The 18,117-nt window shown below is 33.5% G+C and overlaps 2 protein-coding genes across 2 annotated transcripts; one reads left to right on the forward strand and one right to left on the reverse strand.

Annotated features, from left to right (window-relative positions):
* Positions 1 to 3,842: 3,842 nt before the first annotated feature.
* On the reverse strand, positions 3,843 to 11,869 carry LOC131643703 (embryogenesis-associated protein EMB8-like). Its single transcript, XM_058914001.1, has 13 exons — positions 11,292 to 11,869; positions 11,136 to 11,197; positions 10,942 to 11,042; positions 9,536 to 9,625; positions 8,913 to 9,035; positions 7,911 to 7,988; positions 6,266 to 6,351; positions 6,046 to 6,094; positions 5,338 to 5,394; positions 5,107 to 5,237; positions 4,930 to 5,013; positions 4,599 to 4,668; positions 3,843 to 4,396 (listed from the first exon to the last, which is right to left on the reverse strand). Exons 1-13 carry the CDS (start codon positions 11,651 to 11,653, stop codon positions 3,959 to 3,961), a joined length of 1,731 nt encoding a protein of 576 aa, XP_058769984.1. The 5' UTR covers positions 11,654 to 11,869; the 3' UTR covers positions 3,843 to 3,958.
* Positions 11,870 to 15,739: 3,870 nt separating this feature from the next.
* Positions 15,740 to 17,301, forward strand: LOC131613446 (uncharacterized). The gene is made up of 2 exons (XM_058885117.1): positions 15,740 to 15,910; positions 16,703 to 17,301. Exon 2 carries the CDS (start codon positions 16,804 to 16,806, stop codon positions 17,224 to 17,226), a length of 423 nt encoding a protein of 140 aa, XP_058741100.1. The 5' UTR covers positions 15,740 to 15,910; positions 16,703 to 16,803; the 3' UTR covers positions 17,227 to 17,301.
* The last annotated feature ends 816 nt before the right edge of the window (positions 17,302 to 18,117 follow it).

The raw sequence follows: 18,117 nt of genomic DNA on the forward strand, positions 1-18,117 counted from the left end.
CTTCATAAAATCCTGCATAACTATTAGCACTACATGAAGTCACTTCAAAGAAGACATTTTAAGCAGCGACTACAAAGAATATCCTCACACATATAAATGTATGCATGAGGGGGAGAAAAACATATGTTTTGCACTCTTTTCCCCTTCACCATGGTTTTGTCCCACTGGGTTTTCCTGGTAAGGTTTTTAACGAGGCAATTCATATTCAAAGGATATTGTACTATTTTTCCTTCACTAGAATTTTTCCCACTGGGTTTTTTTAGTAAGGTTTTAACGAGGCATATCCTCAATGGACATCCAAGGAGGAGTGTTATGAATAAATATTATTGTGGATGTCCATATGTATTCTAATCTTTCATCTTCATATTCCTTATTAAGTGGTATAGTAAGGTTATGATTTTTCACCTTCCTAATGTCCTATAAATAAGGTCCACTTTGCAATGTAAATAATACTTCTTGAAGAAGATAATAGAACACCACTTTCTCTCTTACTTTCTCTACTTCATCTCTATATTGTTTTTGTTAATTTCATAACAACTATATTATTTTAAACATTTTCAAGCCTTATTCACGTATATTTTAAGACATTTTGAAACTAATTTTAATAATTATTATCTTCTATCTTTAAAAAAAAACTTAATCAAGTGCGGGTTCAGATTTATGAGAGTTTGAATTAATAAAATCTAATATTTATAATAAACTATTAAACTAAGTTGTTATAAGTAAAATTAATACGAAAGGTGAAAACCATCCACTGTAGTACAAACTGTTTAGTTTGAAGTGGAAACAATCACGAAATTGTTCAAGTATAGGAGAATACGAGGACCCCCATTTTCTTACTTTTCCAACCTCTCATCAAGTTGGAGTATTATCCAAGTACTAGCGTACCATGTGCATGAGCCAATTACCCAAAAAAATTGAAGAACAATTAATCGTGTGACTTTCAAATTCATCTTCAAGGAAATAGCAAGAGTATATGGAGACTGAGTTTAAACTCTTATAGTGTGTTTGGTTTGGCGTTGAAGCCTCCAAACGCACGGCAAGTTGTCCTCTGGACGTGATTTTTCAGAAGCTCCATGTTGTAGCTTCTACACAAACGTGGCTATTTGACGTGATTTTTTAGCAAACGTGAAAAAGCTGACGCCAATCCAAACACAAGCTACCAAAGTATTGCTCAGTATTTTATCATGAACTTGTGCTTATAATTGCAATTAGAATGTATGTGGAAAAGTGTAGCTTGTTCTCCCTTTTGTACTTGTAACTGTACATTGACTTTAAATTAAGATTATCACATGCTAAAACACTACATCGAGTGTTGACTCTAGTACTACGAAGCAGACCATTTCTTATCTTCAACATCTAACAGTATAGAACATGTTTGATGCATATCTTATGATACAGAAAAATAAAAATAAAAAACTTAATAGAATAATCATACTACTCTCTCCGTTTTTTATTATAAGTCGTTTTAAACTTTTCACACAGATTAAGAAAAATAATAATTGTTGTATGAAAATGAGAAATTATGAAGATTTTTACAAAATTATCCTTCATTAATAACATGTGGAAGATAAATTTATATAATTGAAAGGAGAGAGAATAATAAATATTTAAGGATATAATAGGAAAAATAACATTAATTATTCATTAGAATTGTAAAGCGACTTATATTAAAATACAATTTTTTTTCCCAAAACGACTTATAATAAAAAACGGAAGGAGTAGAGTATTGTACATGTAAAGTATACAAACTGAAAACTCTACTAGCAGAGAGTTAGTCTAAGTCGCAAGAATAAGAAAAGTTTGTCATTCTTCTTTGACAGTTACTAATATAATGTCAAATACTCTAAATTTATTAAACTGGTTGATGGTCATTAAGACTCATGTTCTCCTATTTGCGCGAAGTCAACTAATGAAAATCAAGTTCTCTACTTCTCTGTCTCAGACCAACTAAATATGACTATTAATATGTCTTGAATGCTCTATTTATATTAATGACTTTTCCTTGTTGATTTTGAGCCAGTCTGTTCGACTTTGCCCATTAATTTGAACTAGTTCAGTCTTGCCCTGTTGAACAAATTAAAAACCGAGGCAAATTCGGTTAAATCCAGGTTTAAATCCAATCTAACTTATTGAAATATACACAACCCTTAAACATGAGGCCTGTAAGATTAATATTACATATCCCCCAACACATGAGGCATAAGATTAATATTACATATCCTCCCAACACACGAGGCATAAGATTAATACTACCTCTGTTCCTTTATATAAGAGACAATTCACTTTTCTAGATTCATTGAATAATTAATGTATCTAGTCAATATACATGTCAGATACATTAATTATTCAATGAACCTAAAAAGGTGAATTGTCTCTTATATAAAGGAACGGAGGTAGTATTACATATCCCCCCACCACACGAGGCATGTATGGGAAAAATTCTTAGATTGAAAATCACAACATTATGTCCCTTCACTTAGTTGTTTCTCCTATACTGGTTGGTCGAGCTAGCTTCATAGTCAATGATCGAACTGGTATTTTACTCAAAGTTGGTTCACTCAACACTGATATTTTACTCAAAGTTGGTTCACCCTTACTACTTTAGAACTACTTCTGGTTCAGCCCTTATCAGAAACTTTATAGAACTTGTCTCATCTTTAGATAGTGCCCTTTATATTATCACAAAATCACTCTGTCAAAAAATGACATAGCAATACATAATCTCCTAAACATGTGACATTTAGAGAGAAATTCTTTGAGTGAGAGGTCTTGGCAATACAATGTTGAATTTACAATTGAAGGAGTTTACCCGACCATATCAAGTTGGCCTCGTAGAAATGGGGAGTCGCCTTTTCTTCTATGGTGCTAAGCTTAGCATATCACGGTCAAAGTTGGTCAAAGATCATTTGCTAACCTTTGAGAGTCGTCTTGATCACAGTTTGTCATACATGAACATAAGAACACAATCCCGTAAGCATAAGGCGCGTACAAGTGAAGTGTTTGAAGTGTACGTCAATCATCCTTCAAATGCGCGCTTCCTCTATAATCCAAACATTTTGTTTTTGTCAATCACTTTGTCATGTGTTAGTGCTTTGTCTGTATGATCAAAACCCTGAGGAGAGTAGTCGATAGGTGTAATGCTCCTTGTATGGTTCAAACATATACTCTATAGGAAGCCACCAGTAGGTGCAAGGAGAGCCTAGTGAGTTCCTAACATATACTCTATAGGAAGCCACCAGTAGGTGCAAGGAGAACCTAGTGAGTTCCTACGATGTGCACCCGTAAGAGTCTTTAATATGCATAAGAGCCTGGTGGATTCCTGCATTGTGTTCCGATAAGAGTCTTCAGTAGACCCAAGAAGAATGTGGTAGATTTCTACATTGTGCTATCGAAGGAGTATTTAATCGATGCAATGAGAGTGGTGAATTTATAATTTGTGCTCCCAAGCGCAATAAAAGGATTCCTGCATTGTGTTCCCGTAGGAACCCAATAGTTGCCCGCAATGTGTTCCCGTAGAAGTCTTAGTAGGCGCAAGGATGCCCGCAATGTGTTCCTACATTATGCTCTCATGGAGACTAACATTATGCTCTCATAGAAGTCTCCAGTAAACGCAAAGAGAGCCCGCTATTTTTGTATTGTGCTTCTGTAGAAAGCTTCTGTAGAAAGCTTCAATAGACGCAAAAGAAGAGCCCAAAGGATTTTTGCATTGTGCTCGCATATGAATCCTCATTGTGTGCAAGGAGAGTATGGTGGATTCTTACATTCTGCTCTTGTAGCAATCTTCAGTAGGCGCAAAGAGAGCCCGAAGTAGACCATTGAAAGTCCCTACTAATTTCACCTTAAGAAATAATAGATCAGATATATTATTGTTATTATTATTTGGTATTCATTATTATAATTATTGTTATACATCTATAGAGACGAATACAACAACGATATATTGCAAAATACATTATTATCTTCTAACCGGACCACCAGAACCCTTGAGCCTTTTCCCAAACACAAGATGTAGGGCTGAACCAACCAGTGGCCAACTTGTGTTGATAGCAATATAAACCAGCAACCAGATGGACCATCGATTTTGACGAGATAACTGGCCTACGTATCTTTTGAAAGATGCTATTACATCTAGAGGTACTGGATTATGGGGACTAGCTGTTTCTGAAATACATGCCGAATCACCACTCTCTATTTTAGTCACAAGCTCATCTTGCTTATTTTCTTCTGTAACCTTGTCATGACCATCATCATGTTTGTCCTGTTTTACACGTATTTCTTCCTCATTGTCTGTTGTTGGCTCATTGTTGGATGCAGCTACCATTCCATCCTCGGTAACATTGACGTAAGGGCCCTGATCAATTGCCGAGTCCAATAGTTTGCTTGGTGCAGAGATCTGCAATGCCATTAGCAGGGGAAACAACAGTTTCAGCCAACAGAAATGGCAACACTTAGTACTCAGATAAAGATAAGATAGCCAAAATCAGTCCTGTTTATAACATCTTTTATGCCATCCCAATGCGCATATATTATTTACATTACAGATAGATAGCAATTAGCACACAACCAGAAGATGAATATAATAGCATTTTGATTACCTTTTTCTGAACATGCATATACTTGCTAGAGAGTAGTACATCAAGGAATTCATTAGAAGCTCTCACCCACCTGCATCAGGGAAGAAAGTTAGTCCACACTTTTTTTTTTATATATAATAGTGACTTCTTAATTGGAATTATTTTGGTGATACCATGAATATTATATTTCAACATGAACCAATCAAAAAGTTGTATCAAACACATCATAATCTTTCAACATATAACCCCACCCTCGGGAAAAAAAAAAGAATGTTGCAACAATTGAAGACAGATAAAAAAGCATGAGATGGGAGATAAGACAAAATGGATGAGTCAGATGTATAAAAGTTACCATAGGCTAGATCCAGTTATCCCTTCAAAGAATGCCAGATGTCCTCCATGCTTTATAGTGGCCAATACAACATTTTTATTTGCCCTATGAAAACAGTACATAAAAAGCAGCTGAAGTAATTCAACAGAAAGCAAATTAATCAGAATAAGGGGAAAAATAAAAAATAAAGCAGCATACCTGCATTCATCCCAAGGAATGGCTTCCCTGGTACATAATGGATCATCCAGCGCACTAATACAGAGAAGTGGAATCGATACAGATGGCACATAAATAGAACTGCTACATCGTCTATAGTATGTATCAACACTCTAAAGAAACAAGATCATTTTTATAACTAGCATAAGGAAGTATAACAAGGGATAAGGCAAGAAAATAGAAGATCATAAATCCTATGTGCCTCATATGTACCTCATATTTCCCAACAATGCGGGTGGCATGGTTATCAAAATCTCGAACAGAAACTGACTGCAAAACATAAGAATAGATATGCACTCAGAATTTATTAAAACCTAAAAACTTAAGCAAATCAATAATATCAGACACAGAGCATTTAAGATTGTGGTACGTATTAGAATAATGTAGTCAATTTGGGTTAAGGGAAAAGTGGTGACTTCCAACCAAATAAATGCGCAGCAACTAATTGGCCTCTAAAAGCAACATGCATCATTAAATCACTTGCATGGTATCCTCGACTTGTAACATGTAAACATGACCACTATAAAATACTAGAATCAAGAGTAGTAAGTAGTAACCAAAGAAAAAAGACCTCTGCTAGTCATGGGTCAAATAACACCCTTCATGCATCTTCCTCATTTATTAATGTGGATGTTTGAATTGTGAATAGTTTTATAATAAAATTGAGTGCTGAGAGAGCTTCCCTCTAGCAATCCAAACAATTCAACCACTTAGAGAGTAGTAACTTGCCTCGAAACCACAATAAAAACATAGCTTTGGTTTTCATTAAATCAACCAAAAAAAAAAGTTTACCAGATAACAGAATGAAAAGGGAATAAACATTAAACATTGCTTAGAGACATACAACTGCAGAATAATCGGTTAATTTTGACATTATACTGACAACGGTAATAAACATGAAATTATGAAGCAGTAGGCCACCTTTTCTATCCCTTCCCAATTAGCTAGGCGAGTAAAGTGAGGCTGGTGTCTGCATGCAATGAATATTTGGGAAAACATGTCAAATCAAAACTGATTACGAACTACACAGAAAATTCTTAATTTTTACATGTTTGCCTGCAAATGAAGAATTCTCTAGATGAAAAACAAATAACTTATCAGAAAGAATATTTAAACCCCAAATGGGAAGATACAAACTTACAATTTTGCATAACCTGTAAGTCCAATTGCTAGTGCTTTATCATAAAACTTCTGCACACGCTTACGGGTTATAAATCGGTCCCCTATCTGCAAACGTAAATACACTTTACAGGTAACATAACATCCGGTAAAGGTACAATAATAGCGAGAATGCAAAACAATTCAAACTTAAGTAATGTCCAATGGTAGTGACGTTCAATTCAACTACATCAATCATACCAAATATATTGTGTAAAACAATTTTGAGAAAAAAAAACAATTTTGATCGAGAAAAACATATCTTGTTTGTTGCATGCTAAAGGCCTACAAGCCTCCAAAACTCAAATCTTGAAGATGCTTTCCAATATGTTCATACCTTCAAACTAACATGTCTTCAACTTTCTTAGAAACGCCTACCTTAACTCCCAAACCTACTATCCCCATTTAAGAAATCTTTTGCAATTTATATACTTTGTTCCCAAAGTTGAAAATCTTACAACAATAGAGAAATGCATGACTTGTAAAGTCAAGTATATAACTTAGAGCTATTAACCAAGAAAACCAATAAACTGGTCTATTGAGAAAAATGGAAATGGCGTCATTATTATACAAGTCACTCAATTGCTTAAGCTATGATTAATTTAAAAATTATATAACAGAGAAGTCACATAAACATTAACAACTGATCAAACAATTTGTCAGATTGAGGACTACTTAATCAAAGGTTTAAGCGACGTTTGGAAGAGTATGATTTTAGACTTATCTCATAACTTAAGCATTTTTATATATGATTGTTTGGATATAATTAATTATAAAAATAACTTTCAGCATGTTTATAATTTTTTAGTGTTAGTTTATTTTAATAAACTCCCCTAAATAGTTTATTCTAGGGTGATATTAATAGATCAATACAGAAGGGAATTCTTTGGGGAAATTCACTACGTGGTAAAAAGGAAATACAATAGTTAGTTGGTCCAGTGGTGATTGGCGCTGGACTTGGTAGGGAGGACCACGGTTTGATCCACCGCAAATGCGATCGGGAGGAGGCTGGAACCACTTGATGCCAGAACAGACCCCCGAACCAGATTAGGCGGTACCCCCTTACTCAGATGAGAATGGCTCTCATTCTTCAGACCCAAATTCCACTCCAAAACCAACTTCCCCTCCCTTCTACATGATTTCCCCTAAATGCATACTCTTCTATTTTTCTTCACTGATTCCCTCAATCGCCATCACCACTCCAAAGCTACCACATGCACAGTTATTCTCCCTCTTAGTTCATCATTCCCCTCACTTTCTTCATTCTCTGCTACCACCTGTCATCCTAGCACACCCACTCCCTCTATTTCCTTACTCATTCTGCCCCTCCATGCACATGTTTATGAACAAGTCCTTAATTAAACAACAAAGAATAACTTATTAAATACATGCTTATTTAATTCTGTTGCCCAAATGCATCCTTAGCTTACTGTGTTAATATTAATGTTCCTTGAAGATAAAATGATTTGGAAATAATCCTTACAATTTGTTTCAACTGGGTTCACAAACAAATAAACTGGGTCCAAATTCAGATGAAAGATGGGATAGTCACGATTTTTCATAATATGTGTACATTAATAAATGCAAACTGAAATCCAAAAGTTATACTTTGAAATCAAAATACTGACCAAAAGGTCCCAAGGAGAGCAAACTGCTACAGCTCCAGCTACAGGAATATCCTCGCCATCCTCACCAAGATATTTTATCTGCACACAAATTTTCAAATGAAACAGTGCAGTGCTAAAAACAAGCTATTTGCACATGTGAGAATAAGTTAATATTCGTCAAATTCCTAGTTCAACTGTTGTTTGAAAAGCAGATAGTGTATGCACCAAATGTTATGACATAAGTAACAAAAAAAACACAAACATAGGAGTCAAAACTTATTGAAAAATATGTGGCTAGGAACCAGCATGATGTCTCCCCAATCTTATCCGTATTCTCATCATGGGGGATCAGGGCAGAGGGTGTTTATGACATAAAGAAATATCAGTGCAATAAATGTTCAAACTATTCTGTGTTCTGTCTAACAACCAGTATATTCTTAGGTTCTTTAGATAGCCATTACAAAGCAAGCACAAAACATAACCATTGAAACAAGGAGCAAATAGACTAGGTGCATATCGAAAGCTACAAATTAGAGCTTTAAATGGATATGCATACAATTCTATTATACCACAGTTCCAAACACATTGTAAAACGACAAGAAACAAATGTACATGAACAGAAAAACTTTGAATATCCAGTCTCAAACAAAAAGTAATATAAATATATGTGAACAACGGAGAGCATTAAAAGGTTATGCTTAATCAGTAAAGAGGATTGGAAAAGGATCCAATTGTGGAAGAGCATTTTGTGAAGAAATACAGGTCAATATGGTGAAGGATGAAATGCCAAACAACTAAAAGTAATATAATACACATATATGAACAAGCTCCAGCCAGGAGAGAGCATATTTCAGGTGAAATGAAGGTCAATGTGAGGATGCCAAGTCCTGGCAAGTAGAACTTGAAAATGTATGTAGTTATATGGAAATTTTTAGGTTTGGATTAGCAATTTAACTAGTTAATTGCATGATATGTTAAGACATTTGATGTAAGCACTGCATAAGACTCAAGCTATGAACTTACCAGAATATTAGCTCCAATACTAGTTCCAATAAGAAACAAAGGCGCACTGGGATTTTCTTTGTGAACATAATTAACCACTGTGCGGGCATCCTCAGTCCACCCAGCATTGTAGAAACAATCAGACTGCAACAGTTTTAATAAGAAATTATGTTACTGTAGGAAAAAATAATAAACTGTTAAATTACCAATATTCATTTCATAGTATTTGAGATGCACACCAATCCAAACATTATAATAAAATGGAACGCAAAAAAAAAATCAAGGACACTTTGCTGCTGCCATTTCCATGTTCTAAAAAGACACCTTAAAACTAGTTATTGTTCTCAGACAACTGTTGTTTCAAGAATTTGTTTCTCGGCATGCAAATAGATTAGAAAGCTTAAAGTAACCTAAATTTTAAGAATATGAACTGATAGGTTGGATACCAAACGAAAAATCTAAAGATATGAAACTAATCTTAAAATTTCACCTAATAACTTTAAAGTTCTGGTTGATTGGAGGATATTAGGCAACTAAAATAAAGATGCTGGTGATTTTTCATATGGAACAATGTTAATCAAGTTATCTCTTAAAGAGTATCAAAGTTGTTAATCTATAAAATCTCAGTTTGCAAATAAACTAACCGTGATTGAAACACCTCCAAGTCCTCGGTGATTACCGATAACAACTTTCCATCCATGCTTCGCTGTATTATATGCAAGATGTTTGAGATACTACCAAGGGGGAGAAAGAAATAGAAAAAAGTAAACTGTAAGACACTGCTAAAATATAAATGAATATCCTAGTTGGCAAAAAGAGATGAAAATTAAAAATTAATTAACATTTTATAAGGGTATAAGTGTACAATGAATAAATAAAACAGCAATCTCCAGTACAATATCTACATTTTGACAACTATATTTTGAGGAAACAATCTATCTTTTTAGCAACAACACTTGAATCAAAGATCAACCTGATATTGATCTTAACTCACTTCCTCTTAATACTGTTATGAAAAACATTCTTCCCTTTAATCATTAATATCTTAAATATGCATCAAATGTCAACTTGTTTTTGCTCTTGGCTGACTTCCTCTTAGCATGTGCTCTTAGGAAATTTATAATTTCTAAGCCTTAGGCCATAACACTTGCAAGTGGAAACTTATGTGTTACATGTAATACTCAATCTGCACTTTCCTAATATGTAAAGTATATAAAATAATACTCTCCATTCTCTTTTATAAGCAAATTTTGGCTTTTTAGGTTCATTGAATAAATGATGTATTTGAACTATACGTAGACTATATACATTAACTATTCAATGAATCTAAGTAGTTAAATTTGCGTATAATAAGGAATGGAGGAAGTATATGATAAAAACTAGGACGGTTTCTAGAAAGAAACGGATGGTGGTTCTATTATAGGTAGATTTACGTTGATATTATTAGAGACTGATTTCTCCACTAAAGTATTATTAACATGTATTGCAAAGAAGCAATCATTATTTGTATCTGTTACATGATATTACCGTTGAATCATACAAAATAACATCAAAAAACAATTTTTGGGAGTGATAGATGTGATTTTAAAAGCATGAATGATTTTGACATGTTTTGGCGTACGAAAGCAGAATTGCTTCCATCACCAAAATTGATAATAACTTGAAGTTAGGATTTGGAGGTTTTGCCTCTGTCATTGACTTTTAGCCTCGAATTTATAGTTCCACACTTCAACTAACTTTTAACCAAAACTAATTTATTCAAAATCAACTTTTTACCATAGAATCAAAGACACTTACACTAAATTGTTAAGACAATGATTACAGTAACACAGTACAAGCCTAAGATGGAGTTTCAATCGATGTTATAGAAGAAATGGATATCACAATCCTTGCCCTATAGTAATTATGAAACCTCTAACTGGAGTATAAGTATATGAGTTTTTCCAATTCCACTTAAGTTGATTAAAAGAAGAAAACAGAGAGAGCAATAAAACCAACATTTAAGCAGAGACATAACCAAAATCATGATTCATATATAACAATAACTTACAGCAGATGAAGAATCACTTGTTAAACCAGGAATGACTACAACAATGGGAGTAGATTCGTCGTCTTTAGTAACACCATCCACATGGACATCACTGTCAGAAACTGTAACATGGTCAGAAACAAAATTCTGAAAAATCAACCATAGAATCATAAGGCTAAGAATTTCCAGAAAACAAATTGATCATTTCAATATACCATCAGAGTACGTAAGCCAGTCCAGAGCAATAGTTCCACCATCAGAAGTAATGAATAGTTGTCTGAAATTGAATTGAATGAATAAACAATAGTTAGATTGGAGAAACCAACCAAACCGGTAAATTAGTGTATAAAGAAGAAGAGAATTATTGTGACCTTTTGTATTTGAAAGACGGAGGTCTTCCAAAGAAGTTGAGGAAAACAGTTTGAAGATGAGGACTGCAAAGCCACGGCGTGACGGAATATCTGCCTTGAAGAATCCGGCACTTTGAAACGATGGCGTCGTAGATTTCGGAGGAGGAGTTGTAGGTGAATTCGACGGGGGAGCCAGAGAATCCGGTGAAGAGATCTCGGAAGAAATGGATTTCGAGGAAGTTGTAGAGGAAGGTTATGAGAGCGAAGGCGGTGGCGATGGCGTAGTGGTGGATTGGGATTTGAGATAGCGCTTGGAGGAGGAGTTCGTAGGCGTTGGAGGAAGAGGGTGGAATGAGTTGGAGGTTGGAGCAATTGCAATCCATGGAATTGGAGTGAATTGAAATTGAATTGAATCGAGATATATAGTTTGTTAGTGGATTTGATGAGGTGAGAGAGTGGGTTGTTGTGGAGGAGGTTACGGTGGCGGTAAGAATGAGGGAGGAAACATCAATGCGTGTTATTATTAGGGAGCTTTCTGAATCCTCCACGTGACCTCACGCTCTCGTCGACCATGCACAATATTATAAACAAACATGTGCTCTATCATATTAAAGAATTTAATGCACTACTTCTCTCTTTGATTAAAATTAAGGTCCCACTTGCAATTTACTGGTCACCACTTAAAATTAAGGTCCTACTTCTCTTATAAATAAACAGATGCATTAATAACTTGTGAGTTTAATGGTCACCGTCACCGACCTGTAAAATAATAAAAATAAACCAATCGGTTTGTAATATTGTCAAAATAATTTTAGAGAATGCAAGTTATTAACATGATCCATCATCCAACATTTATATTGTGATCTCAAAATTCATGTTCTTTTGGTTGCGGAAAGGAGGAGAATGTTGCTCATATTCTCTTCGAATGCCCGATAACTATGGCGACATGGAGCAAGATCTTAAGGTTATGTTTGGGAGTTTGGAGGAAAGGGGAGAGGGAGGTTTTCGAAAACGAATTTTTAAAAAAATATAGAAAAATGTTGACATTTTTTGAAAAAATAATTTTGTTTAGAATAACAAAAGAGTCATTATCATTACAAAAAATTTAATTTTTAAAATAGTATAACAACCTAAAAGATATTTGGAAAATTGATGTAAGCCTCCAAAACCTTCCTTCAATACAATTTTTGAGCTCCCCCATTTTATGGGGTTTTTGGGGTTATGAATAAAATCAAATCCTCTAAAACTCTCCTAACCAAAATCCTTTTATTCTTTTCACCCAATTTTTCCTATTTTCCAAAACCCTCCCCTCCAAACTCCCAAACATAGCCTAAGATGGTTAAACTTATCTTCTGTTTTTCACAACAAGGCTCTACATAATCTATATCAGTTTCGTGGTTTAATCAACGGTGGTAAGACCGTTTTAGAGATGCTCATCGTCATATGGTTTGCGTGTGTTTGGCGACTGTGGAGGAATCGTAACGAGAAGCTTTTCAAGAATGGTAAGGGGAAAATGCAGAAACCTTTGAAGATGTTCAACTGCTATCATGGAAGAGGATCAAGAGTAAGGTGGCCAGTTTCAACTACGATCTTAATCAATGGATGACATATCCAAAGGACTGCATTAAGGGGTGCTCTACATGATTATTTGTGGTGATCTGTCTGCAGTAGTTCTGCTCAATAACTGTAGCCTTGCTTTTCTATATTGGTGCAACTCTGTCTTGCAAACCAGAAGTTTTTTAGTGTCTTTCTGTATTGGTGCAACTCGGTATTGCTCTGTAGTGTTGCTCGGTATTTTCAGGGTTTACTCTATATATGCAGCAAGCTTGTGCAATTTTTTGGGTCTGGCTCATCTGCGGAATCCGACCGCGGATGGTAGAAATTTTAAGAATGTCATTGTGTCATGAGGTTGTTGTCTCAGATCTGAAAAATATGGTGTAGACTAATTTGGTTTGGAATTGTTGATCACATGGTTGTTATACTCCTTATTTGTTAGTTTTATTTGGTAATTAGCAGGGTCTATTTTTAGCAGAGTGTAGACTAATTTAGCAGGGTATGTTTTTTGTTTTCTTTGACAGGAGGGTATTGGATTATGTATCCGGTATTGGAGTTTTTGACTGTAATGTCATGTACTTAAGGCATTGCTTATGCCTTCTCTTTTTGAATAAATATACTTTTGCTTTTGGCCTTTAAAAAAAAAACATAATCATCATCATAAACAAAAATTACTTCATTATTTTCATTACCTTGAAGAATGATAGTGGATATGTTATCCGCATCACCCTTTTCTTGTGCATCTTTTTTGAGCTTCCTATGTTCTCTCTTCATCTAACATTTTTTATGACGGTAATAATATTCTATGTCTTTTCTTGTCCACGATCTTTCCTTGAAATTATCTCTAGACTTACCCTTTGACTCGTCTCTAGTATTGAACTTTTTGTGAATATTTCTTCCATAATATTCTATGACAAGCACCTCAGACTCTAACAACATTTCTTGTTCCTTCCTTCTTGATTCTTCATTAAACATACTATATTTTACTATGTCCAATGTTAGGACACCTTGTGGTGTTGAGTTACTCAATAAAATCACAAGTGTGTTCAAATTGGATAGTAAGGAACTTAGAAATGATAATGTTTGTAATTCATCTTCAAGCACCATATTCATTGATGAGTTGATTTACTAATATTTAAAAATTGCTAAAGTATTCAAAAACACTTCGAATTTCTCTATACTGGAGGTTCATCGATCGCCGAGTAATAGAGACTTTATTACGAGTTGTCTTTCTCTCGTACAAGGTTACTAATTTCTTCCATAATGTGTACTCAACAGTTCTTTGTACAACATAACGTGTACTCAATAGTTGTCTTATTCATCAAATTTCAATCATCATCAGACTTGTCGTTTGCCTTCATCCTTTTATTTTGCAAAAGTTGATACAAATATTTGCAAATATAGTATGTCTTCCATTTTGGGATTTCAAATTGAGTAGTTTATTTTGCAAAGGTTGATACAAATATTTGCAAATATAGTATGTCTTCCATTTTGCAAAGGTTGATACAAATATTTGCAAATAATTGTTGATGATGTCGTCGAGGTTGACTTGTTTGTTGTAAATAATACAAGTTAAAATGCGTGGTGAGCTAAAACTCCTATACCACTCACTTTGTGGATTATATGTATCCCACACTATAACAATTACAATAGAACAATAGTATCTTCAATACAAACTAATGAGAATACAAGAATAGTTATTACAATCTCAACAGCAAAAATGGTAGTTAAACACTCTTTTAGTTTTTCTCTCAAAAGACTTTTACTATAATGATTTTAAAAATGAAATAAATGATACTTTTATAGCCATACATACAACAAATATGTGGCTATATTATAAGAAGTTTAGGTTTACTAAAATTTCTTCCGTACTTTAATTTTATTTATCGGTTACTTCTAGGGTGAGGGTCCAATTAAATCCCTCACCCATGTGCCATTACTAGCAACTGTTGGATTAAACATTCATATTAGATCTTAATATAGACCTACACACTCAATAATTGTTTCATCTTTTCCTATCTCAAATGTTGCATATTCTGAAACCGGTACGGCGGAACCCTTTGATTGCTACTGAGGCATGGTTATTCACCTGTCTTTCCTTTTGGAATTCCCCCTCCCATCTTGCTATTTTCTAATCCAGAAAAGATGCATTTGCAAACAAAAAAAAAATACAGGGTTTGAAAATTAAAAATAGTCAAAATCCAAATGTCCAGATTTAAGTTAGCTTTTGGACAAATGGTTCATCAATAAATTATTAATTTGAATTGCACTTGTTGATAATGTTCCATAAAGATAGTTCTGTAAGTCTGAAATATAATTTATAATAATTCATTAATTCTCTCCCTTTCACATTTCTATCTTCACCCAAAATTATGTTTCTCTTTGTAAAACATTATGTGTTTATAGGTGGTAAATTCTATAGTACCCATTTATCTAAGTTGGACATTGTGTGTTTTATAGGTGGTAAATTCTATAGTACCCATTAATCTAAGTTGGATAATGTGAGTTTGTTTTTTTTTAGGAAAGTATATTATTCTACTGCTTTTTTGTTTTATGGATGAATTAATGCAACGTTTGAAATCAATTTCCACTTATTAAGTGTGCATCATGTTTTGCTATCTAGACTATTAAGAAATACAAAAATAATAACATTCAATTTTCTTGGATCTCTCCTATAAACAACCACGTTTTTCTCTTTCTTCACAAATCTCACTAGCACAAATTCACAACCACCTGCATAATATAGTTTACTATTGGTTTCAGGCCCGGCCTTCCACCAGCGCAGCAAGCTCCATAGCACTGGGCCCCATTTTTTTAGGGGCCCCATTTTTTTTAGTGGTTAACTATAATTAATTATATATTAAAATTAAATGTCATAAAATATTGTTTTAACCTTGTTCCAAATGTATTGAAAAACGAAACGACGGCGCAATAAAAGAAAGGAGAAACGAAACGGTATATCAAAACAAAATTGAAAAGAAACGGCATCAGGAATTACAAACAGAAGAAAATCAAAACCAAACAATACGAAAAAAAATTACAAACAAAACTGCTACGGTTCAAAGGCTGGTGGTATATTGCAATTGGTAAGTTTATTCAAATAAAAATTGTTCATCTTCTTTGAGTGGTTTGATTGTTCTTTGATTCTAAAATTACAGAAAGATCATAGATAGAAAAGCGATGAATTAAAATCATTGCAATTGCAAGAATAATGAAAGTGGTGTGTATGTTTCTTTGACTCTTTGTTTGTGTTTCCTTTTTATTCTTTCTTCCATGGCTCTTTAATTTCTTCTCTTTTTGTGTATGTTTGTTTTTTATTTGTGGATGTGGTTTTTTATTTTGGGACTGTAAGAATAGAAGAGTTATGTTATGCTAAAGTAATTGTTAAAAAAGAGAGAAGAAATAAAGAGTTAGAGCAAGATGAAATGTAGAATGGGTAGCTTTCAAAGAAAAGGAAGAGTAGAAACTAGAAAGGTAAGGTACTGTCAAAAAAAGAAAGAGTTGAATGGGTAGCTTTCAAAGATAAGGAAGAGTAGAAACTAGAAAAGTAAGGTAGCTAGCTGTCAAAAAAAGAAAGAGTTGGAAGCCAAGTGTAAGGACTAAGGATTACACTTGATTTGATTAATATATTAAAAAACTAATTGGTGTTTCTTTTTTATTATTTTGTTAGGATATGTCATTTTTGTTTATGTTTGTGTTAGAGATTCAATAATTTCAATAGTTTAGAGAAACTTCTTAATTAAGATTTTATCTTCAAAGCTTACATTATAGAAATAGTAGCTATCATTTGTGTATACTATTTTCTTAAATTACTATTTTGCTAGGTAGAAATAGTAGTCGATAATTTTGCTTGGTACTAATTTAATAATATATTGTAGGAACTCAATTAAACAACGAGGATACAAAAAGATCGGCTGCTATTAAATATTGCAGATTGATCATCAACGGACACAACAAACATATTCCAGGTTTTTTTACTATGCCTCCTAAGATGCCTCCTAAGAATAGAAAGTATGAATGTGGAAATGATAAGCGTAAGAAAAAGAAAAAAATTGAAGAGTTAATTCAATCTCAAGCGGGAGCTCTTGATAAATTTTTTATAAAAGAACCACAAGTTTCAAATGGAAGTCACGATGTTGATCATATGAATGTTGAAATTCTTGATAGTGTGCCCATTGAAAATGATAATGTTGACAGTGTGCCTATTGAAAATGATAGTGTTGATAATGTGTCCATTGATGATGAAGTTAATAATGATGTTGGTAATCTTGAGGAAGTTAATGATGATGATGATGATGATGATGACGACGATGTTGATTATGATATATTTGATCCAAGAAATTGGGATCGTCTTCAACCTAAAATGCAGGGCCGGCCCGATAAATTGAGAGGCCCAGTTTAAATTTAATAAATGGGCCTTTTTTATAAAAAAAAAATTAAAAAAACGCAACAAAAATGAAATAATATATAAATTAAAGGAAGCACCAAAAACCTCAAGTATTGTCCAAACTAATAATATTCTTGTATACAATATAAAGTATCTAACTACTTAAAAATAGTCTTCCTCCGAACACTTTTTGAAGCAAATTCATCGACCAAATCTTCATATTTTATCATCTCCAAAATATCATTTTCAACATTGATAGCAGTTGAAAATGATATTTTGGAGATGATAAAATATGAAGATTTGGTCGATGAATTTGCTTCAAAAAGTGTTCGGAGGAAGGCTATTTTTAAGTAGTTAGATACTTTATATTGTATACAAGAATATTATTAGTTTGGACAATACTTTAAGTTTTTTGGTGCTTCCTTTAATTTATATATTATTTCATTTTTGTTGCGTTTTTTTTATTTTTTTTTTTAAAAAAGGCCCATTTATTAAATTTAAACTGGGCCTCTCAATTTATCGGGCCGGCCCTGATTGGTTTAATGGATTCTCATTGAACGGAATGAGATCTGATCTCCACCTCTATTTATTGTATGACAACAAAATATATTTTTTTAATCTAATTATTTTCTCTCCTTTTAATAGATTTAATATTTAAAAGTTGAATTGCAACTCAAAAAATAGTTTATATCATATTAGATAAGAATTTGACATCTGAAGTATTTTAAGGCAGTTATACTACTGAGTAAAACTTCATATCATGTCAGATGTACAATCCCTTAAAGCCCTTAAATTTTACTACTCATAAATTTAAGTCCAATTTTTTTAATTCAAATCCTTAATAGATATTATTTCAAAATTTCTAAGGCTAAATGGCGGAGGGAAAAGATAAAAGGATTGTGTGGA

The sequence above is a fragment of the Vicia villosa genome, linkage group LG1 (assembly GCF_029867415.1).
Source record: "Vicia villosa cultivar HV-30 ecotype Madison, WI linkage group LG1, Vvil1.0, whole genome shotgun sequence".
Lineage (NCBI taxonomy): Eukaryota > Viridiplantae > Streptophyta > Magnoliopsida > Fabales > Fabaceae > Vicia > Vicia villosa.

Excerpts from the sequence above, each read along its gene's own strand:
- LOC131643703 (XM_058914001.1), bottom strand. The coding sequence starts at position 11,653 with ATGGATTGCAATTGCTCCAACCTCCAACTCATTCCACCCTCTTCCTCC. Across the intron at positions 5,014-5,106 it reads ATTCCTTGGGATGAATGCAG|GGCAAATAAAAATGTTGTAT; the intron begins GTATGCTGCTTT and ends CTGTTTTCATAG. Across the intron at positions 4,669-4,929 it reads ATAACTGGATCTAGCCTATG|GTGGGTGAGAGCTTCTAATG; the intron begins GTAACTTTTATA and ends TCCCTGATGCAG.
- LOC131613446 (XM_058885117.1), top strand. The coding sequence starts at position 16,804 with ATGCCTCCTAAGATGCCTCCTAAGAATAGAAAGTATGAATGTGGAAAT.